This window comes from Hakea prostrata, chromosome 1 (genome assembly GCF_041222555.1).
Source record: "Hakea prostrata isolate BN-2017 chromosome 1, UWA_Hpros_2, whole genome shotgun sequence".
NCBI lineage: Eukaryota > Viridiplantae > Streptophyta > Magnoliopsida > Proteales > Proteaceae > Hakea > Hakea prostrata.
In genome coordinates this window covers 17,547,835-17,571,777 of record NC_142600.1, presented here as the reverse complement: position 1 = coordinate 17,571,777, position 23,943 = coordinate 17,547,835, and the positions used below count along the sequence as shown (strand labels likewise).

At 39.9% G+C, this 23,943-nt stretch overlaps 2 protein-coding genes and 1 long non-coding RNA gene across 6 annotated transcripts; 2 read left to right on the top strand and 1 right to left on the bottom strand.

The window, feature by feature from the left end:
- The first annotated feature begins 1,236 nt into the window (after positions 1 to 1,236).
- Positions 1,237 to 3,909, top strand: LOC149027980 (putative pectinesterase/pectinesterase inhibitor 20). The gene is made up of 2 exons (XM_089167440.1): positions 1,237 to 2,606; positions 2,707 to 3,909. The coding sequence occupies exons 1-2, from the start codon at positions 1,532 to 1,534 to the stop codon at positions 3,417 to 3,419; spliced, it is 1,788 nt and encodes a 595-aa protein (XP_089023566.1). The 5' UTR covers positions 1,237 to 1,531; the 3' UTR covers positions 3,420 to 3,909.
- A 6,870-nt stretch (positions 3,910 to 10,779) lies between these two features.
- LOC149027979 (splicing factor) lies at positions 10,780 to 16,770 on the top strand. 4 transcript variants are annotated; one of them, XR_016175322.1, is made up of 4 exons: positions 10,780 to 11,107; positions 11,312 to 15,321; positions 15,840 to 15,982; positions 16,152 to 16,768. XR_016175322.1 is itself a non-coding variant. In XM_089167421.1 (2 exons), exon 2 carries the CDS (start codon positions 11,424 to 11,426, stop codon positions 15,255 to 15,257), a length of 3,834 nt encoding a protein of 1,277 aa, XP_089023547.1. In that variant the 5' UTR covers positions 10,780 to 11,107; positions 11,312 to 11,423; the 3' UTR covers positions 15,258 to 15,391. The 4 variants fall into 4 exon arrangements, 1 of the variants encoding a protein (XP_089023547.1); XR_016175320.1 differs by having other exon boundaries at positions 11,312 to 15,310; positions 15,840 to 16,770; XR_016175318.1 differs by having other exon boundaries at positions 15,840 to 16,770.
- Positions 16,771 to 17,758: 988 nt separating this feature from the next.
- Positions 17,759 to 23,943, bottom strand: LOC149027978 (uncharacterized). The gene is made up of 3 exons (XR_016175315.1): positions 23,623 to 23,943; positions 20,046 to 20,224; positions 17,759 to 18,765 (listed from the first exon to the last, which is right to left on the bottom strand). It is a non-coding gene; the product is annotated as an uncharacterized LOC149027978 (long non-coding RNA).

Genomic DNA, 23,943 nt, shown 5'->3' with positions numbered 1-23,943 from the left:
AAAAAATTTGAGAGACAGATTCCATTTTTTTTATCCATTCTTCTGTTTGATTTGGTTTCTCTGTCGTTTCGGCATCAGAATCACTCATTTGAAGAACCTAAATTTCAATCATCCATCTTCAAACCCAAGCAAGTTGCATGTGCCAGCTGGCCCATTCAAACTTACTGTTAGAAGTTGGCAGCAAGTCAATACAAATCCGTGTAGGAGGGGAAAGAAAAAGAAAAGAAACAAGAATTATTGAGCAGAAAAATGCACATCAAATCATCAAGCAAGATACACGACAAAGACTATACATATATAAAGTGCCAACCTACTGCAAAAGCTCAGACACTTTATTAATCAGAGATAAATCCCATTGAGCTTTCAGGTTTAATAAGCTTATAGTGTCCAAAAGCAGCCAGAGAACCTGTCCATGGCAGAGTGGTAGACCAGTACACTCTTCCGTTCAATGGTCACTGGGTGATGAATTCATGTAGTGGAACAACAGCAAATGTAAACCCAGTAAGCTCTTCCTGACATTCAACCACAACATTTAAAACTGCCAGAGATATCTGCGGATCAAAGATGCATGAGTCACCATTACAAGCAGAGCTCTTCTTAATTACCACAAGAGAAATTTTCATTTCTTAAATTCAGTAATAAATCCCCATTCCCTGCTCTCAAGATCCAAGAGGTTTGACATAGATATATAACTTAATTAATGGGCTTGAAGCAGGCTGGTGATAGTCACGGGTTGTTGGACTGAGCAGTGATGGATGCATTAGATATAAATATCAGACACACCATTACTCATGACTTGGAGCTGGTGAGGAGCTGCGAATTAACCTCCTCATAAGTTAATTGACTCTGTTCCAGTTTCAAAGTGAAATCACCCATATAAAATACTTTATTAATTTTGATCTTAGCCTCACATTCACGTGTGATTTCTGGTATCTTTGTGTATTTGATTTGGGAATCCGAGTTTTGTCTCAATTAGTTAGACAAATCCTCAGTTACTGCCAGCTTAAGTATTCTTCTTTTAGATCTTGACTCTATCCATGTCAACCTTCACCGACAAAAAACAATTGGTTTACTCAGTTTAATATTCTCTAGAACAATTAGAATAATCATTTTGTTACCTGCATCTTCAAAGAGATTGGCTTTGGAAGCTTTATACCAATCACAATCATGAGCATACGCGTGAAATCCACTATGGTTTACAGCAGAGTTTCTCATTTTAAATTAAACCAGCATCTGGGTGGGTGAGAAGAACTACTTTTGGCGAAGAACCCAAGCTAGTTTAGTTTAGTAGTAGCAGAGATGTACAAACATGAACCACTATTACAAGTTTCTATTTGACTCTTTCAATTTCATTTCCTATTCTTCTTTCATCTTATAACACATAGGAACTCTACGGTACCAAGAAAATTCACAGAAGATGGTAAACAAACAGCTTGCCTTCTCCATTATTGATGCACCACCTTGTTTACTGCAACCACATGTAAATAACGCGTTTTTGAGCAGTCGTCTTTAGTTGACATTCTACACATCAATGCAAATTCTGAATTCTATAAATTGTCCAAAACTCGTTACCACTGATCGCAGCTCCTCAAAGTTGATAAACCCCTCTGAAATCATGGCTTGTAGACTCTGTTCTGTCCCTCTTCTTGCCCTTCTTCTAGTCCTCTTCTTCGCTACATCTCTAGCTGATGTACCATCATCATCAATCTCTGCATCTCGAGATTCAATCTGCCAATCAACTCCTTACCCTTACTACTGTAGATCAGTTATCCCATCCAATGATTCATCCAATGTATATGACTACAGTCGATTTTCTGTCAGCAAGTCTCTGTCCTCAGCAAGGAAGTTCTTGCGTTTAGTGAACAGGTATTTGGGCCAAAAGAGCTTGTCAATAATGGCTGTTCGAGCCCTTGAGGATTGTAGGCTTCTGGCAGAGCTGAACATCGATTTCTTGTTGAATACCTCTGTAACTGTCAATTCCACAACAATCCTTCCTACCTTGCAAGCCCAAGATGTGCAGACCTTGCTCAGTGCTATACTAACTAACCAGCAAACTTGCTTAGATGGACTTCAAGCTACAGCATCAGCTTGGAGTGTCAAGAATGGTCTCTACACTCCTCTTTCCAATACAACAAAGCTGTATAGCGTTTCTCTGGCACTCTTCACCAAAGGTTGGGTTCACAAAAAGAAAAAAACACATCAAGGTAGACAGCTTATGTTCTCAGGCACCAAAATTGATCGACATGGTCAATTGGCTCTGAGAATGTCGACGCACCACCGCCGGTTATACGAGTCATTAAGTGGAAGAAAACTCGCCCAGGCAAGCAAGAACAGTCCAGTGGTGAGAGACATGGTGGTTGTGAGCCAAAGTGGGACTGGAAATTTTACTACCATCAATGCTGCCCTTGCTGCAGCACCCAACAACACTAACATCACCGACGGCTATTTCATGATTTATGTAGTCTCTGGGGTCTATTCCGAGTATGTAACCGTCGACAAAACCAAATTGAACATTATGATGATAGGTGATGGCATAAGGAAGACAGTGATCACAGGTAACCGAAGCAATGCAGATGGATGGACTACATTCAATTCTGCAACTTTCGGTAAGTAATTAGAAGTCTTATATCTTAAGTTATATCAGGAAAGATCTTAGTTCTCACCTATGCTCGAAGTGAGAGTGACAGTGCCATTTTTTTTTTGCAGTTGTTCTTGGGCAAGGATTTGTGGGGATCAATATGACATTCCTCAACACTGCAGGAGCAATAAAGAATCAAGCAGTGGCAGTTCGAAATGGAGCAGACTTATCTACTTTCTACAGTTGCAGCTTTGAAGCTTACCAAGACACCCTATATGCACATTCTCTCAGGCAATTTTACAAGAAATGTGATATCTATGGGACTGTAGATTTCATATTTGGAAATGCAGCTGCGGTTTTCCAAAACTGTGATATATATGCAAGGCTACCACTAGCACAGCAATATAATACTGTTACTGCCCAAGGAAGAACAGATCCAAACCAGAACACTGGAACTATCCTACAGGGATGTAAGATCAGATCAACCGTGCAGTTGTCTTCTACCAATCAAACTACTAAAACATACTTGGGAAGACCATGGAGGCCATATTCCAGAACTGTTATCATGCAATCATTCATTGATAGCTTGGTACATCCCACCGGTTGGATAGATTGGGGTAACACTACAGTGCTAAGTACAATAGATTATTCTGAGTTTAACAATACTGGACCTGGGTCTGTGACAACAAATAGAGTTCAATGGCCTGGTTTCCATGCGATCAACTCTACAGATGCTTCCAATTTCACTGTCTCAAGTTTTCTGTTGGGGGATGTTTGGTTACCTGCAACTGGAGTGCCTTACATTGGGGGGTTATTATCAAAATTGCCTTCCGAGACATAATTTGCTTGAGATTTTTTTTAGACCAACTCACTTGATTAAATAGAATGTAATTTGTCAAGCCTCAACAATCAAGCCAAGGAAATGTAATTATATGGTTGTGTTGCTTGAGGATTCTTCTGCACGTTCATTTTTGTTTTGCTATGGAAAGCTTCAATAAATTTCTCTACATGTTAGTGCCCCAGCCTCCACATGATTTGTTTTTGGGTGGATAAAATTCTTACCTCTTGTGTCTTTGTTGTGGAGCCTTGCCTTGTAACATAACATGTGCCTCATGGTAAGGTGGGTCTATTGGTTAGCCAACTACCCCAGTGTGATCCTAAGGAATCCAATTTGTCTGGACAACTTGGCCAACCATTGTTACCAAGAAAAAGCTGCAATTTTTGTAGGGTATATCAAGAAGCACAGAAAAGGCTTGAATAACAGATGAATCGGTGCCTAATTCCTTGACCACTACCTAAAATAACACAAAAAGAGCTTTGGGCTTTTTTCCAAAACAAAAAGAGGGCTAGAAATGAAATAAGAATAAGTAGTTCCTAGTCCCACAATGAACTGAACTTAATTTCAATTTGCTTCACCTTGGCAAACTAGTAGTTCAAAGTCTTGTGAATCAAAACATCCAAGTAAACCAGACAGCTTGTGTTAATGTTCTTCCTTCAACAACACTATTGACCAGATAACTCAGTAATTGGCACTTCATTTTTCAACTTTGTAGCTGACTTACTTCAGGGTTGACTTGATTGTGTTACCCTTGAACCATTTCCAGCCGCAGGTTCATCTGACTCAATCAGGCTATCCATTACAAACGCTGGTGATGAAGGCAATGGAAGAGTGGTAGACCATCTACTAAGCATGAAAACAAGAGACCATGGGTCTGTTAGAAATATTTTCTTCAACATATAGTAGTCCAATGTGAATGCATCTAATCACTTCAGACCTATTACAGTTTTCTCTCAAAGTTGGATTTATCAATGCCCTCTGTCCATTTTCACCATGCCTACAACAACATATCAACACACCTATAACTTCAAAATTAATTAAACTAAGCTCAAGAGTTGAGAAGTGTTCCTATGTACACAGCAGACAAGGTCCAAAGGTACCATTGATACATTAAAATTGTTGTTTATCTTATCCCTGATGATCTCTAGAGCAAGACATAAAACTGAACACTACTCTGTCTTAACTGAGCATTTCCTTGCATTATGTACTCTGGTGCCATATATCCACTGCATTCCATGTCGTGGTATAATAGTTTCTTAACTGAGCATTTCCCTTGCATTATGTACTCTGGTATCATATATCCACTGCATTCCATGTCTCGGAATAATAGTTTCAAGTAGTAGTACTCCCAATGTTAGTGAGAAACATAAAATATATGATTTCCTGCTCATTCACTCACTTCCTTGTTTGGTTAGAGGTGAAGTGAGTGAAATGAAATAAATCTTTGTTTGTGTAGAAACTGAAGTGAAACAAGAGAAGATTTAACTGAGCAGTGAAGGAGGGTAACTCTTCTTTTTTTCTATTTTTTTTGGGGTTGGGGGAAAAGGAAAGAAGAGTTTAAACAACTCTTTGCCTTTTCTTTTGACATAGCGTGCAATTCATGGGCTCATAGAGTGTGAACTTACTCCAACAACCCTTTTAGTACTGGCTTGAGTTTGGTCAATTCCTTAGAGCCTTGCCATGCCAAAATCTGCAATTTTTGGGTTCATCTCCTCATCTAACAAAATATTGCAGGACTTTAAATCACGATGGATAATCTTCGGTTGATGATCTTCACGAAGATAAAGAAGCCCTCAAGCAATCCCTCTGATGATTTCTTTAACATGTCATAATCCAATTCTGAACATTTGACCGGATCTACATATCCATGACCCCAGAAGAAGTGTTAAATAAAAAACTCCAATCATGCAGGATCTGCTCATCAAATTAAATATATTTATCTAGGCACACTAACAGATAGGAGTAGAGTCAAACCAAAAATAAAGAGATCAAGACTTGAATCTGGCACAAATTCATAGATGAGCAGCTTTTCCTCTCCTCCTAAGGAAAATCCAAGCAGCCTAACAAGATTCCTGTTGTGCAGCTTGGCCAATAATATAACCTCATTCATAAACCCAATTTGACCTTGTACAGAGTGTCCTGATAGCCTCTTCTCTGCCACTACTTGTCCAAAAGCTTACCCTGAGTGTGAGTGTGTGTTATCTGTGTAATATCCTCTGCTTCGAAATTTAAATCACCTTCTAGTATTTGAAACCTAACATTAGATGCTTAGAAAGTAACACTTCTAGAGGTAGTGCAAAGAATTGGTACCATGTAAACAGAACCAAATGCTCTTTGTCCAAGCATATTTGCATCAGAGAATTTGTCGTCGCTACAGCTCTTATTGTATCAGTGTTGAATCGTAAGTAGTTGGCACTTATAATCTCCTCTTGATCAACTTTATCCATACAGAACATGAAAATCCAATAAGTAATTAGTTCCTGGACAAATGAATAGACAGAGGCACCTTTTGGTGTTTTGAATTGTATAATACAGTTTCGCTACAAATTTTTGTTGTCATGTCTTCATGAATATGCCTGGCTTCTTACCATCAGCATTATTCTTCAGCTTCTCCGTTGAAGAACGCAGATAGAAGATGGTTACAGGTATTACAGCAGCAAATGTTCTGACAACAACAAAAACAACAGCATCAGTACAATAATGATAATAACACATGGATTTCTCCCTGTTTTGCACCAGTACCTGACTCATCAAGCAAAAAGATCAAAGTCATGTCTAGTAAAAAATTTTTAATGAGCTGGGCCAAGTTGTTGAAGTCTTTCAGTCTAAATTAAAACAGATGAGTCTTTGATATTTGATGTGAGGACAATACTGAAGTCAAAAAACCAAACTTCTGAACAAGATGAGTCTTCATATCCGATAATTTGAACTATGCATAATTAGTCCATTCTGTTATATCCCCAAGGTAAGAAAAAACAGTGAGTACATATTGCAAACATGTGAGCTTGATCAGTGATGGCCCAAAGAAGAGTGAAACCATATCCATGAATAAGCAAAATCACTGGGGGGGGGAAATAAAGACGATGCAGGTGACAAATAAGACCAAACCACCTGACAGAAAATACTAAGATCATTGCAAGTGTTCTATCCATAAACTAAGCCTTCCAGTACTGCTTCAATGCAACTACACGCTTTGCCAGTTCCTTCTCAATACAGACATCTTCTGTCCTCTTGACTCCTTTTTCCTGCAATTAACAAATTGCCCTTCTTAATAAATTCCCAATGAAAATTATCGAAATCACATTATACACAGAATTTTCTGTTCCCAACTGTTCTTCATCCTCCTCCATTATCCAGTGCTTCGGTGGACCATCTCCCACCTCTTTTAACCAAAAAAAAAAATGTTGTTAAGGACTTTACCAGGATCAGCTTTCTTCTGAGAGAATTCCACCTCATTCCTACATTTCCATATGTGATAGAAAAAAATAGCTAGAACCGACAAAACCCAATAAATTCTAACTTTTATCCCAGTTAAACAGGGAGCAAATTTTGATCCCCAATTCCAAAAGAGAATCAGCTCTCAAGAGTTCCGCTCTTAGTCCAAGAGGACCAGCCATTAAGATATGGTTAGAGAAACTGCAGGAGAGAAATAAGTGCCATAAAGTTTCAGTATTAGATCTGCATAAACTACAGAACCCATCCGATTGAATCCACTTCTGGCTTCTATTTTTAACAAAGAGCCCATTAATAAAAAATCTCCACAAGAAGGTTTTATATCTAGGATGAAATTTCCTACTATTGAAAAGCTTCCAGAACTTAATGGAATTGTCAGAATTAAAATTGGCATGGAAAAAGAAGTAGAACCTTCTCCACCAGTACTAATAAAAGAAGCCAAAAACATAGTAGAAAATTTATTTCCTTTAACAAGAAAGCAATGTCAATTATCCACTCTGCTATCACCAAAAATTTTGGAAATTTCAGTTAAAAAATGCACAGGAAGCAGCAAGCAGATTAAACAGAACAGTGAAGTTCTAGCCATTCGGATTAAGCACATCTTTCACAAGGGTGACCGAATTTGGTTTAAACAGAGAAATAGAGATCGAATGATAAGGAATGGTGGGCATCTAAGAATCATGCCAAAAGAAAGTAGACTACAGACAAGAAGGGTTTGAGGGGGTTTAAGGGTAGGACCGGAGGAAGGACTCTAGTAAATGCGCAGGACCGTCAAGCCAGCTGTCATATCGGAATTTTGTTCAACGGTTGAGATTCAATCGACCGAGATTTCTAATATGACGGTTCAAAATCTCGGCTTGATGGTCATAATGCGCATGATCCAAGCAAAATTAAAACTCTAACTTTGGGATCCAAAGAAAATTGCAACCAGAAATATTTGCCTTTCAAAACTTGGGACCAAATAGAAGGCGGCTCTGAAATGAGCCTCCACGCAAGCTTATGAAGGAGAGTTGACTTATGGGTTTTACATCTCTAAAGCCTGCCCCACCCATCCAAACAGGCTTTAAAAGAGTTGCTTTCTTAGTAGTAGTCACTTATGTATTTTATTTTTTTTGGTTCCAAGAGAGTTTTTTTTTTTTTTGGTTCAAGAGAGCTACCATTCCAAAATTGGAGCACAATGAAATCCAAAATAAATGCATCATCAGCAAAAAAAAAACAAGTGGGTGATTTAAGGCGATCTTCTAGCAATTTTAACACCTTTAAAACTATCTATATATCTGTAAAATTCCAAGGATTCTAATTAAAACTTCCATAATGCAAAGAAACAAGTAGAGGCTCACTGGGCACTCCTGTCTGAGTCCTATAGAAGGATTAAATAAATCATAGGGGTTTCCACCCAGCTTGATAGAAAAGTAACAGAAAAAATAAGAGCAAAAACCAAAGAGATCCACTCTTCACCCAAACCAAATAATCTAAAAACCCTACACAGCAAACCCCACTCCACTCTATCATAAGCCTTAGAAAAATTGAATTTAATAGCCATAAAACACGGAGGAATTTCAAACCCATGAAATGAATCGTTTAGTTACCAACACCATCTCACTGCAAAAATCAAACGAGTAAGAATTGATTGATAATTGGATTTACACTTACTAGAGATTTTGATAGTCAAGCAAGAGAATCCAGTAGGTTGGTTTGACCGAGACACGGAAGGATTTATAGGTTAGGAGAGAAACTTCATGGGATGAAATTTTATAGTTATGGGGACTAAAAAGATCATCATGAACAAATAAGGGAATATGTTGAATATGGTTCATGCTTCACATTCGGTTGTTGAAGGACAATGAGTCCCGTTCTTCAATGAGCTGGTGGTGTTTAAGGGAAGGCCGTCCTAATATGGATGTGGGGACAGTACCCTTGGAGCCTATAGAGGTCCTATGTCACTTTAAGCCTTGGAGTTTCTATGCAGTTTATACTTTGAACTCATGAATACTATGTATATATATACATATATTTTTTCTTCTGAACATAACATCTTAATAACTCATCGACCTTAGCCACGTGGGTATTTATGATCGAGGGGCAACCAGATAACCGACTGTCCGTTCCTTTGATATATTTCGGAATTATAAATACGCATTCTGCTCTTATTTCGCCGGTTCTCATTTCTCGGATTTTTATTTGCGGCAGCAGTTGCCTGCTGCCGCCAACGATGGAGATTAGGCCACGTCAACATGTGTGAATCCAACGATGGTAAACTAAAGAGACATGGGTATGTGTGTAAATATAAATTTTGTTTCTACATTTGAAGGTTTGAAGATTCTCAAATTTACAAAATTACATCCCTACCTTTACCGATGAATCTCAAATTCTTCCTTCGAGTTCTCGAGTGTCGATCGTTCGAAAGAGAGCAAAAAATCACTCTCTTGAGTTTCTACAAAACTCTGGGGTCTTCGTTTGTGTTAACGGTGTAGGCATTCATACTTCACGTTGTCTTCTGTGTCGGCGGTGGCAACTCGGACGCATTTCCCCCCCTCCTTCGGATGATCCCTTCTTCAAAGGAGGCTTGTGCCTTTGGAGCCATCGTCTTGATTTCAACCCTTCGAGCCGAACTCGAAGTCTCGGTTCCCTATCTCCTTGTTGAACTCCCACAGTTAGGGTGTTCGGGGGGGGGCTCAAGAGTTCAAATCGACAACTTTTGAGAAATCGAATCAAATGTTGAGCCGCATTGCTGCAAAAGGGATGAACAACCCAGACCCAACACCACCGGGGAAATTTCTCATGGTGAAGTTGAAGGTCGAAGAGGTTCCTATCGCTTCCTGTTTACCATAGACACGTTCTACAAACTCGGAGGCTTTAGCGAACACGATGAGGCGGCTCGGATGACAGAGGTTTTCAGGATGTGGTGCGGTTTGTGAAGATGATCAAGCCTCTCTATGTGAGGTTTCTTGGTTTTTAATTGCGAACAAGGATAAAGAGAAACCCGACCAATAATCTAAAGCAAATCAAAAGGAAATATAAATTCCTTGTTTGTATCTTTGTTTCCTTGAGCAAAAGGAGGTTCTTTTTCGGAGATTTTAGGATTTGAATAGAATTTGGATTTCTAGCGTCGGGTTGCTTGGTTTCAAGATGATTCAATGTCATCCATTGGACAAACTGAAGATCTAAACTAAACTTCATATAAAATTCCGATTTATATGATACGGGTTACTGATGTCTAAGATGATTCATGATTCATTTCATCGTCGGTTATCGTCTAAGATCTAATCTAACAAGATACTTTGTGCCCTGTTGCATCTTTTACTAGCTCGCAGTAATTGATCATCTATATGCTAAACATCACATTCATAGATCTAATTCTTGCTTCTCTTTCAACACTCGATAACTCGGTATCGGGTCATCGTCCATTATCTTCAATCGCAAGCATGAGCAACGCTTCCTTCTTCTAAGAAATCCTATTCGAACTCATTGCTTTAACTTTAGAGAGTCGAAAGAATTTTTACACGACTAATTGATTTCTTGTGGAGGAATCGCTCACAACGAAGCATGGACATCTCTGAATCTCTCAAACCATCAACTACATTAAATAAAGGGAAAATTCATAAAATAAAAGACGATCTCTGGGTTTTGTAGAAACTCATCGCGGGGATTTCGTTTGCTTTCCTCTCTTTTTCAGTGCGATTAGACTCGAGAACTCGAAGGAAGAGTTTGAGATTCATCTGTAAAGGTAAGGATGTATTTTGTAAATTTCAGAATTTTCAAACTTCAAATGTGAATGTAAAATTTGTATTTACATACATACCCATGTCCTTTAATTTACAGTCGTTGGATTCACACTTGTTAACGTGGCCTAATCTCCACCGTCGGCGGCAGCAGGCAACTGCTGCCGCAAATAAAAATCCTCATTTCTCTATCCCAATTCCCAACTCTAATTTCTCTTCATTCTAAATTTTTTTTTTTGGGTAAACGAACTGAAAAAATAAACGTTAGTGACCCGTATTGAGAAAACCGTATGTTCGTCGTGTGAACTCTGAAGAGAACCCTAATTTTCGCCTTTCCCTTCTCTGTGGTCGCCTCCACTAGAAGTCGTTGCAGGTATGTTCGTCGCCTGAAGCTGAAAGCCCCGTCCAAAGTCTCGAAGACTAAATCTAATTTCTGGTTTGCGTTCTCGCTCGGGAAGGCCGGAAGGAGAACTCTGAGAGAGAAGACAGACGAAAGAGAAGTTGGATCTCGAAAAGGTGTTTTTCTTTGAAACCCTCGTCTTGTTTGATTGGTCTCACTTAGGTTTTAGTTTATGAGCTGCAGTTAGAATTTCAAAGTGTGCTCCTGAATCGGGAATCTAGATATGAAGCAATTTTGTTATTCTTCATGAGAGCGTCACAATCCAATAATTGGTTTCCTGATCTGTCGTTTGTTCATTTTTTGTTTGTAATTCCTTTCAGATCAACTGAAGATTTAGGGTTTCTTGACGATTTGGAATTCCTATCCCAAGGGTTTTGAAACCTCTGCTTCTTTTTCTTACTTTTTTGCGAGGAACGATTCTGAGAAGGGATCATGGCATCCATAGACGAAGAGTTAGCTAATACTCAGGAAGAAAGGAAGAAGATGGAGCAGCAGCTCGCATCCCTAACTTCTGTTACATATGATGTTGACCTTTATGGCGGAGACAATCGGTTTGAGGGTTATGAGCGTTCTATTCCCGTTAATGAGGATGAAGAGACTGTAGACGGCTTGGATTCTGAGGTTGCTCGAAAGTTGGCTTCTTTCACGGCACCTAAGTCAGTTCTGAAGGAGATGCCTCGAGGTGGGGGTGCGGAAGAAGATGAAGACTTTGGTTTCAAGAAACCTCAGAGGATTATAGATAGGGAGGATGATTATAGGAAGCGGAGACTTAGTCGGGTGATTTCACCCGATCGAAATGATGCTTTTGCCATGGGAGATAAGACTCCTGATGTGTCTGTCAGGACTTACGCAGATGTTATGAAGGAGCAGGCATTGATTAGAGAAAGGGAAGATACATTGAGAGCCATCGCTAAGAAGAAGAAAGAGGAGGAGGAGAATAGAACCTCGGAAAAGGAGAAGGATGCAGGGGCTGCCCCTGAACAACCCACTCAGAAGAGAAGGAACAGGTGGGATCAGTCTAATGATTCAGACACTGCTAGCAAAAAAGCAAAAACTGCGTCTTCTGCTTCAGATTGGGACATGCCTGATGCAACCCCTGGAATTGGTCGGTGGGATGCAACCCCTACTCCTGGGAGGGTGGGTGATGCAACACCTTCCTTGTCCAGAAGGAACCGGTGGGATGAGACCCCTACTCCAGGCCGTTTGGCCGATGCTGATGCCACCCCCGCTGGTGGGGTAACACCTGGGGCTACTCCGGCTGGCATGACTTGGGATGCTACTCCTAAATTATCAGGGCTTGCTACCCCAACTCCCAAGCGTCAAAGATCAAGATGGGATGAGACACCTGCAAGCATGGGAAGTGCCACACCATTACCTGGGGCTACGCCAGCTGCATCGTATACACCTGGTGTGACTCCAGTTGGAGGTATTGACCTTGCAACTCCAACTCCAGGGGCCATCAATCTTCGTGGTGCACTTACACCTGAGCAGTATAATCTACTCAGATGGGAGAGGGACATTGAAGAGAGAAACCGTCCATTGAGTGATGAGGAGCTTGATGCCATGTTTCCACAAGAGGGTTATAAGATCCTTGAACCACCGGCCTCATATGCTCCTATTAGAACACCAGCAAGGAAACTTCTTGCTACACCAACTCCTCTAGGGACTCCTCTTTATGCAATTCCGGAAGAAAACCGTGGGCAGCAGTTTGATGTTCCAAAAGAAGCTCCAGGTGGGCTTCCCTTTATGAAGCCAGAGGATTACCAGTACTTTGGAGCATTGTTGAATGAAGAGAATGAAGAAGAACTTACACCCGAAGAACAAAAAGAGAGGAAGATTATGAAGCTTCTGCTCAAGGTTAAGAATGGAACTCCTCCACAGAGAAAAACAGCATTGAGGCAGCTCACTGATAAAGCTCGAGAGTTTGGTGCAGGTCCACTGTTTAACCGGATTCTGCCATTGCTTATGCGACCTACATTGGAAGATCAAGAGAGACATCTTCTGGTCAAAGTTATTGATAGGGTTCTGTATAAGTTGGATGAACTGGTTCGTCCTTTTGTTCACAAAATTTTGGTTGTTATTGAACCTCTCTTGATTGATGAGGACTACTATGCCCGTGTGGAGGGACGAGAGATAATTTCTAATCTTAGCAAGGCAGCTGGTTTGGCCACTATGATTGCTGCAATGCGTCCAGATATTGACAACATTGATGAATATGTCAGGAACACAACTGCTAGGGCTTTCAGTGTTGTTGCATCTGCTCTGGGAATTCCTGCACTATTGCCCTTCTTGAAAGCTGTGTGTCAAAGTAAGAAATCCTGGCAAGCGCGTCACACAGGAATCAAAATTGTGCAGCAAATTGCCATCTTGATAGGCTGTGCAGTTCTTCCTCATCTGAGGTCCCTTGTGGAAATCATAGAGCATGGTCTCAATGATGAGAACCAGAAGGTGAGAACAATTACTGCATTATCTCTTGCTGCTCTGGCTGAGGCAGCTGCTCCATATGGTATTGAAAGTTTTGATTCAGTGTTGAAGCCTTTGTGGAAGGGAATCCGGTCACACCGTGGGAAGGTCTTGGCTGCTTTTCTGAAGGCAATTGGGTTCATTATTCCTCTTATGGATTCAACATATGCCAGTTATTATACAAAAGAAGTGATGGTCATACTTATTCGTGAGTTTCAATCACCAGATGAAGAAATGAAGAAAATTGTACTGAAAGTGGTGAAGCAGTGTGTTAGCACAGAAGGAGTAGAGTCTGAATATATTCGTGCTGATATTTTGCCAGAATTCTTTCGTAATTTCTGGGTTAGAAGGATGGCACTGGATCGTAGGAACTATAGGCAACTGGTAGATACAACTGTGGAGATTGCAAATAAAGTTGGTGTCGCTGATATAGTTGGGAGAATAGTTGAGGACCTTAAAGATGAGAGTGAACCATACCGGCGAATGGTGATGGAGACAATTGAGAAGGTCCTTACAAACCTGGGTGCATCAGATATTAATGACCGCTTGGAGGAGCTTCTTATTGATGGAATTCTGTATGCTTTCCAAGAGCAGACCAGTGATGATGCTAATGTGATGCTCACTGGCTTTGGGGCAGTAGTTAATGCTCTTGGACTCAAAGTGAAACCCTATCTTCCCCAGATATGTGGTACCATAAAGTGGCGCTTGAATAATAAGAGTGCAAAAGTGAGGCAGCAAGCAGCAGATCTCATATCAAGGATTGCAGTCGTCATGAAGCAGTGTCAAGAGGAGCAACTGATGGGTCACCTGGGGGTTGTCTTGTATGAGTATTTGGGGGAAGAGTACCCAGAGGTCTTGGGATCCATACTAGGAGCTCTTAAGGCAATCGTCAATGTGATTGGAATGACAAAGATGACTCCACCAATAAAGGATCTGCTTCCTCGTTTGACACCAATTCTGAAGAATAGGCATGAGAAGGTTCAAGAGAACTGCATTGACCTTGTTGGCAGAATTGCTGATCGAGGAGCTGAATTTGTTCCTGCAAGAGAGTGGATGAGGATATGCTTCGAACTTCTGGAGATGCTGAAGGCCCATAAGAAGGGCATCAGACGTGCCACTGTGAACACATTTGGATACATCGCCAAGGCCATTGGACCACAGGATGTCTTGGCAACTTTGTTGAACAACCTTAAGGTGCAGGAGCGTCAGAACCGTGTGTGCACTACTGTGGCTATTGCTATAGTTGCTGAAACTTGTTCACCTTTCACAGTTCTACCAGCCCTGATGAATGAATACCGTGTGCCTGAGCTCAATGTGCAGAATGGTGTTCTCAAGTCCCTCTCTTTCCTTTTTGAGTACATAGGTGAAATGGGGAAGGACTATATATATGCTGTGACGCCATTACTTGAGGATGCTCTCATGGACAGAGATCTGGTTCACAGGCAGACTGCTGCATCTGCAGTCAAGCATATGGCCTTGGGTGTGGCTGGGTTGGGATGTGAGGATGCTCTAGTCCACCTACTGAACTACGTATGGCCCAACATATTTGAAACGTCACCCCATGTCATAAATGCTGTCATGGAAGCAATAGAAGGAATGAGGGTAGCTTTGGGTGCAGCTGCGATTTTGAACTACTGTTTGCAAGGTCTTTTCCATCCCGCGAGGAAGGTTCGGGAGGTGTATTGGAAGATCTACAATGCTCTTTATATTGGAGCGCAAGATGCACTTGTGGCCGCTAACCCTGTTCTGGAGGATGAAGAAAATAACATATTTAGCAGGCCCGAGTTGATGATGTTTGTATGAGGTGTTGGTTACCTTTTCAGCGGATGGAGGATACAATTCACTGAATCTTGATGGTACATCTCCGGTAGTATGGCTACTCTTGTTTATTTAGTACTTCTGTGAAAGTGAATACATTTACTGTTGCTTTTATGCTACGTTCCTGTTTTTATATCCTGATATAGATCATGTTATCACTGAAGCGTGACACTTTGTGGGAGATGTGCTTCTGGTTCTAACATGTTTGGTACTATTGCTATTGTCAGTAAGCTCTGTCGTTCAACGTACTTGCCAGATCTTGATCAGGTGGAACATACTAGACGATACCTATCTTTTGGGTTCAATCTGTATGTTCCTGCAAGGCATTGCTCACGCTATGAAGGATTTGAATCTGTACCTTCCTGGAAGTTTTTGTTTATGCCACCAAGACCCTGGCAACTTGAATTTCTCATAATATCTGATTGGAGTTCTATTCGTTCTAGGAGGACAATACTTAACTTTAATCTTGTTATTTGGTTGAATATTTCCTCACTTTAATCTTGTTATTTGGTTTAGTTCAATGATTCTTCTAGGGAATGATTGCTTTCCAACGGTTTTTCCTGACAGGGTATTCACTACTTCCGCCCCCTGAGCATTGGTTTGGGTGGGGGTTATGGAACTCAGGCGTCCGCCATCACAAGCTCAGGCACCCTAGGGAAAGCCTTTCTGCAAGGGGTTCAAACGAGTCACAAGAATTTTGAGCTAGGAATGTAATTTATCCTAGTCATATTGTGGTATCATATCCTGTTTATCATGTGCATTTGCTTTGAAGTATTGCGAGATTTGAAAAGGAAATTCTAGCATAACGAAGTTTGCCCCATTTGAAAGATCGTTCTCAAGTAAAACCTATTTCTAAGCTGGTTATGCCTGTCAATGTAGGTATGTGATATGAATGTTTTCCCTGGCTTCCATGGTTACGTGCCCACTCTGTTGGGTACTTACAGTTCTTACGTAATCTGGGACAGAGACGGTGTTGGGCAAGCAGATTTTGGTGAGCGCCCATTTCAGGATCCTCTTGCAAGTAGAACATTCACCGTCGAGGGACCATTAGGCCAAAGCTTTTGGGGAAGAGGATTGCAGCTCGGGTTCTGTGGTCTATGCCCATAAGAAAGTGGTGCCGCAGAGACCTGGGCCGGCCTTGGGTTTAGTGTTTTTCTTAGATGGGATAATGGTATATAATCTCAGGAAGAGGTTTCTTAAATGGTATCATCTCATGAGAAACTGAGTTGGAATGGTGAACGCTTGACAGCTACTGTTTAGTGGTGATTCTGTTTCACCGATTTAATGTGATATTAAGTTGGGATGGTAAATGCTTGACCAGCTACTGTCCATTGCTTTTTATTTTGAAGAAATCCACTGTCATTGTTTTCCTGTTTACTGCACTTCTGTTTCTGGAGTGTTAGGGTTGGGGCATGAGGCCGGATGGTAAGTCCTTGGGGTTTGGTTTCAGGGCTGAGAGTAAATCCTACGGAGCTTGTTCAGTTGTTCCATGGATGGCTGGAAGGGATAATAGGAAAATTTGAGTAGAGCCTAATGTTTTTTTGGTACAAAGTGCGCTTTTTATATATGGGGATATGGATATTACATATGTTGCTGGCTAGGAGTAGAGCCTAATGTTTATTCGTGTGGAAGTAAATAGCAACGTTAAAAGGCGTGAAATAGGAGTGTCAGCGCGTGCTGTGTCTTCCATCTCCAAAATCGGAAATTGGCTTGCTTGATCTTGATTTATCGTTGGTGTTCACTTTTTTTTTTTTCTTTTTTTTTGCGTTTCGCTATGTCTTCCATCTCCAAATATCACAAGGACAAAGATTCGGCTTCGAAGCATATAGAAATCTTGATTTATTCAAGTTGGTTGGAAAAAGTGTTACAATCTCATTAGATTTACTTTTTCTCATTATTGCCCACCCTACTCCGACCCCTGTGAGAGGGGAGGTCTTGGGATTCGCCAAACACTAGTAAAGGTCCTGCAGCATTAATATTCTCAATCACATTCCAGTATATTAAAAGTTCTTAATCCAAAAAAATAAATCAAGCGTTCCAATTGGAAGAACAACTAGATGTACGGTAATCCATGAAAATATGTGTAGTTCCTTGTAAAGCCACCATATGTGTGAGCCCCAAGTTCGACTTAAGCTTGGCAATCCACGCCCCTTTCCCGTTACAAATCAACTTGGCTCTCCTAAACCCATAATGTGGAACTGCTTTGAATCTTGCCATCAAACACCTTCCATGTTTGAACACAAACCCTCGCCTGATGTATGGTGTAGTTAAAAATAATCATATAGTTAATTGATATATAAGAAATGATAATGTTAAGATGGATGAGTAGTAATATTAGGAAGGATAAGATAAATAATGATTATTTTACAAGTGAATCCACACCATTTGATTTTAGATTCAAAAGTTGATTCCTTCATAAATGATTAAAGACATGATGCAAACACGTCGAATTAGAGATGAGGCACGAATCATAATTTGTCCTTAATTTATCTTATTGGATACCTCAGGGGAGGTAGATGCAAAGTGTCCATTTATTTGGACTAAAAATGACATAGATCAAACTTCAAGGGGTCCAGATGAAAATTACCCTATAATTTAAATTAAAGGAACTAGAAAAGCTAAGGGTAGACTTAAAAAATCTTAAAAGAAGTTGTGATAAAAGATATGCATAGCTACGGTTTTGTATTTAACATGCCTCAAACATAATTGATTGAAAAGTAAGAATCTATGTAGCTAATCTCATTTAGTTAAAACCAGACTTATTATTGTTGTTGTTGCATAATCCCATGAGACAGATAATATTGTTGGCCAGGTGACTGATAAATGAATTTCATCCATTTGATGTGATGTTGGGACACATGGCACACATTTGCAAGGAAATGGATGGTTATTTCCTTGTCAAAATGGACTTGATAAATTTCCAATATTTGTCCCGTAAAAAAAAACGAGTGTCACCCAGTTACAAGTATCTTTAGTAAATAAAAGTTTATTCAAAAGCACAGATCTAAGGAGTGGTTAATGGCCTTCATTTCTTCTTCCCATTCCCATATTTTTCTTTTCGTTTTTTTTTTTTTGACAAGCAGAAATTTAGTAATGAAAACAACTAGAAGAGAAAGCAGAGTTACCCACCCGAATTGATATCAGGGAGTAACCCTTGGTACAGAATACGATTGTTTTTGTCTCAAGGTGTTAATAGGTAGACTACAAAATCTAATACCTGTCATATTCTTAGTGAAAAATATCAAATAAGGGATAAATTCATAAGGGTTGTTCCTAGGAGCAGGGATAAGGTTCAGCAGTTCACTACAATTACATCAAACGTCTTGCCACAGAAAACCTAATTCACTAGCTGTTCTCCAGCCATTAACTATTCCATCTAGAACAGCTTCTAAAGAAAATGAGAACTACATCGAACTATCACCAAAATAAACACATACCTCTTTCCTTGCTAGCACTACGCTCCATATCCAGTCTTGTTGGCACCTTCCTCCTCCTGTCACAGTAGGAGTAATGCATGAAATGAGTTTCCAACCAAACGTATCAATTTTAAATTTCTCAGAATTTCCCTCTTTGTTTTCCAGATTTCTTTCTGTTTCATTCACCTGTCTTGCCTTTGTGGGCATGCAATTTAGCTCTTTCAGATCAGGGGCTTGTCCCAATTAAATTGAGAACACACATTAACACAGAGGTCAATCAAGGAATTAGCTGTTAAATATTCTGTTCTCAGGGAAAGAGGTCCTGCAACAAAAATATGTTTGGCAGAAGGACAAGAAAACAGAACATGCCAGGTAGTTTCTCTCAAGACCACACAGCACACAGTACCTATCAGTTAAGTACCATTTCTGAGTGATACTAATTAACGAACAGTCATTATTAATAGCTCTCCAAAGGAAATTTTTGTACATGGGGTGCATTCTTCATTTATTATTGAAAAGCCTCCAGAACTTCAATTTGTCAAGTTCTAAGTTAGAGATTCCTATTGAACTGCTTAGAGCAGCCATCTTGGTGGAAAATTTACTTCCCTTGACCAAAGAATAAACCCACTTATCCTCATTGTTACTGAAATTAATTCTAGAAATTTCAGCAATGAAATGTGTGGGAAGCCACCTGAGCAGCTGTGGGTAGTTCCATCCCCCATGGTTCTAGCCTCCACAACTTTCTAAATGGAGTTAAACCTTTCAAAATCCAAGGGCAACGCCCTATTTGGGATTGTGGGGATCCAAGGGTCATTCATGCCAGAAAAAGGTAGATTCACCATTCCCAATTATTCTGGTGGAAACAGAGGGCAACACTTCTGCAACGCCAGCCCAGATTCGGGAGCCTTTCTTCTTCCAAACTCTAGGGTTAAAAGGGGAGTCTTTGGGAAAGCACTTTGCTTCTGAGAATTAAAGCCAAACAGAGGAATTGTCATTTATCACCTCCAGGCTAACTTTTGAAGGAGAGCTAAATTATGTATACTGGCCTCTCTAAATCCTAAACCTCCCAAAACTGCAGACTCAAAAATAGTTTTCTTTTTAACTGTAGAGATTTTCTTTCCATTCCAGAAAATTATAGCAATGGAATCCTATTTAGAACAGACAGTCCTAGGTATTTCAAACCAACTCATATAATAATAAGGGGAAGAAGAGAGAACAGACCTGACTAGTACTGCTCTACCTGCATAAGAGAGGTTAGCCTTCCAAGCTGAGAGCTTCCTGGAAACTTTCTCAATTATGAAACCAAAATCTTTAATACGAGATTTATAGGAGAAAAGATAGGTTCCTGAGTACTTACTAGTTACTAGTAATGTCCATTCAGGTATGCCTAATAATATAATGAACTTAACTCCATCTTCCTTGGGAACATTGGCACTAAAAAACATTCCACTTTTCTCAAAATTGGTATTTTGATCAGAAAGCTCAGCAAAAAGGTCAAGAGCAGCCTTGACAGAGGTAATATCAGAATCCAAAGCTCTACAAAAAATGAAAGCGTCGTCAGCAAAAAACAGGTGATTAACCTCAGGGGCATATCTAGCGACTTTGATTCCTTTAAACTCTCAATCTCTCTTTAAGCTCCTAAAATTCTAGCAAAGACTGCCATAACACAAATAAAAAGGTAAGGGCTTAAGGGGCACCCTTGACGGATGCCCCTTAAGGGATGAAAAAAATCAAAAGGGCTGCCTTTGAATTTAACAGAAAAAGATGCTGAAGAAATCAAATAGATAATCAATGAAACCCAATCATTTCCAAACCCCAAATACCTTCTCATTCCCACCTTACTCAGAAAAGTAATGCATAAATATGTCCTCACAAAAAAAAAATCCATGTGAAATGAGCATTTATGATCTCTACCTTTTCCACTGTTTTTTTTTTTGGGGGAGTAGAGGTGGACTTGAGGTTCATCCGGGCCAACTCACGCACACTGTTTCCACCATTTGCAATAACATTTGGTACATGGTTGAGGAATGCTTGCATAATGTAACATGTATCTTAAATGTGATTTATACTTGTACCATTGGCCGAGAAAGTGAGTGGCATTAGCACTTTTAGGTTCAAAACATCTAGGTCAGTTTCTATTCCCAGCCCTGTAATTCAGTACAATTTCCTTTTCTTTTTTTTGGTGTGTGTGTGTGTTGGGGGGGGGGGGGGGGGAGGAACTGGTACCTTTATACAAGGGAAAACATCTCTCTGTCCTTTTACTCCCTAAACACACTTCATTACATATAATAGATTCTTACGGGAAAAAAGAGAGAAAAAAGAAAAAAATTGATTTAATTGACTGAAAGGACAAAAATAAAGGGTAATTTGATTATTTTAAAATATCACAGGAGAAGAAAAGATAAGCATTCACATTTTGGGAGAATTAGAAGTGAAACTTTTGAGAGATAGGAAAGAATAAATACATTAAAGAGATAAAAATTTTCCATTAATACAAAAGGGGGGGGGGGGGTGTAATTATTTAATATAACCATGGCTTCATCCATGCCCATAAGAAGATTTGAACTCTTGACCTCAAATAATTAAGCCAACTCTTTGTGATTACACTTCAGTATAAAGATTCTTATAAGCAACCAACCCAATTGGCATGAGCAATACTGAGTGATACTGGAGTGTAAGTGCTTGATAGCTTCACCTTCATGATCAATAAAAATAACGGACTCCTTGCAAAAAATAAGATAGTCTCACGAATGCTTTAGCAGTTGCACAACTGCCAGAGAACTTCAAATCATAAGTAGAATAGTGTCTTAAAAGGAGGTTTCTAACTGTAAAAGCATGAAACATCCTGCAACAGAAATCTTGAACATCCAATCAAAATTCAGCAGCTGTAAAACAGAAGCCCAATCAATTTTTGTTACATTTGTTTGAAGCGTTTAGTAGCTACGAGTGTCCAAGCTAACCTTTCCAATGCTCAGGTCCAGTGCACGAGGTCCTGCCACTGTGGAGCCTAGTTTCAATGTCCACAATCAAACCCCTGGCTTTCACAGAGAGGTTGCTTTCATACTTGAACCAGTGCACCTTCCACTAAAACAGGCCATCCTTGGCCTTGCATGTAGTCTCTCACGCATTGCCTGAGTGGATGTCAACAAGAGGATATCCGCTTTTAAAGTCAATCTCGGAAAAGAACTCCAGCATATCACCTAGCCACCGATGAGAAACATGTATTTCCCTATGATAACTCTCAATGCACAAGTGCTAACTCTATGAATAAAGCAGGTATTGCATGGAAGCTCAAGCTCTCTTTTATATCACCATTACCCAAAATATCATTGTGTTTCACTGTAATCTTATTGATGGTTCAGCTATCAATGCACACAAAGAAACATCCTTCTTCAGTGTGAGTAAAGCAGGTAGTTCACAAAGACTCAAACCTCATGTATATAACTGTTTCTCAACAAATCAACATGTTTCACTGTAATCTTTTTTATGGCTCGGATGTCAATACAAGTGCGCTAAACACCATCCTCTTTTTGGATGAGTAAAGCCGGTATCTTACAAAGGCTTAAGCTATCTTGTATACAGCCATTCTTCAACATATTGCTTCTACATGCTTTAAACAGGCTCAATCTATAAGTGGGCACGTTACGTCACACAAATCAGGGCACCAAATCAACACCATATCGAATACCACAAAGGTCATCTGGTGACTCCTCGAGCACTAATTCTGAAAAGTCCAATATGATGTCCTGTATTGCATTTGGAAGTTATACCTCAGGCTGAGGGATTACTTCACTACTAACAAGAACTAATGAATATTAATCCTTGTTATATGCTAGAAAGCTCTTTATACATATGGTCTCTCACACCGCCAGACTTCAGAATTAACTCTTCCATCATGGACCTTCAAAATTTTCTCAGCAATTACAGCTTTCTGGAAATCCTGAACACTAAAGACACCATGTACATTCAGCTCCTTTCAAATCTCAGATTGAATCTGTTTTAAACCATGAGACTAGTTGTATGTCTTCCTCAATCCCAATATATGCAACAGGATCATCAACGCTTCCCTGCCATCTAATAATAAGTTTATTTAGTTGAGAAGCTTGGGGAAGATACTTGTTCTTCGGGGTTCTATCTTCTTGCCCGGGTAGCACACACTCTACCCTCTACCTGTAACTCTCACTCATGATTTTTCCACCACCTTTCAATTTCTTTTCTTTTTTTCTGTTGGAACTATCAGTGGAGGACGGCAAGCCTAGACTTCCTGTCCTCTGTCAAAAATAACCAATAGAAGCTATCATCCAGCTGAGTAAGTTAGTCACTAAATGATTGAGAATCAAGTTTCTCCGTTAAGTCATTAATTTACAGTCACAGCATGAACTTAAACTTCACACTTGACAACCTACCTAACTGCCTACTTATCTGTTATGAGATGCAATAATTTTGGTTTCTGAACTCATCCAACTGAGATAAAGTAATTAGATAATAAATGCATCATCATAATAGATCCTGAACCATTATCATGAATTAGCTTGCGGTGTAATATCAACTAGTGAATAATTTCAAACATTTGGAAACAGAACGATTAGTTTGACATGTACTGCCTAAACTTGATTAATTTCTGCAGATTACTCCCCAAAAACGATGTATTGGTTTTTTATTTTTTATCCATACATCAATCGCTCAGTATGCCATACTCCTGAGACTGAAAAGAGTTTTACTTAGAAATCAGTCTTTTTTTTTTTTTTCAATCTAATAGTTGTGTTACCTACCTGTCTCTTTGATTCTGGGTCAGTATGCAATCTAATATTTGCTATAGGTTTGGGCAAACAAGCCATGAGATAGCTCTTGGCGCCAGCGTTGAACCTAATCAAACAATCCTAAACAGGAAAATGAAAAAAAAGGTAGAGATGCAATCAGAAAGAGAAAATCACCAAATCCAACGAATCCTCTGCTTTTTGTAAACTAGAAGAAGGCAGCATTTTTTGAATTCCTTTGTCCTTCAGCTCCAACTCCACGCAAGGAGACTAATTCAAGAAGACAGTGAGATGACACTGAGAGAGTGAACGATTTATTAGGGTTTTGCTTGAGAGGTGGAGGACACGGGGATGATTGGAAGGTTGAGAGACAAAAACGATCCTCTGAAACAGGTGGTGTGCAGCATCGCCGGTTGTGATGCAACGACAGGAACCACCGTTCGATTTCTTCTGTTTCCGGACAAAGAAGAGCCTTGAAGAATGAGAGACGGATTTGGG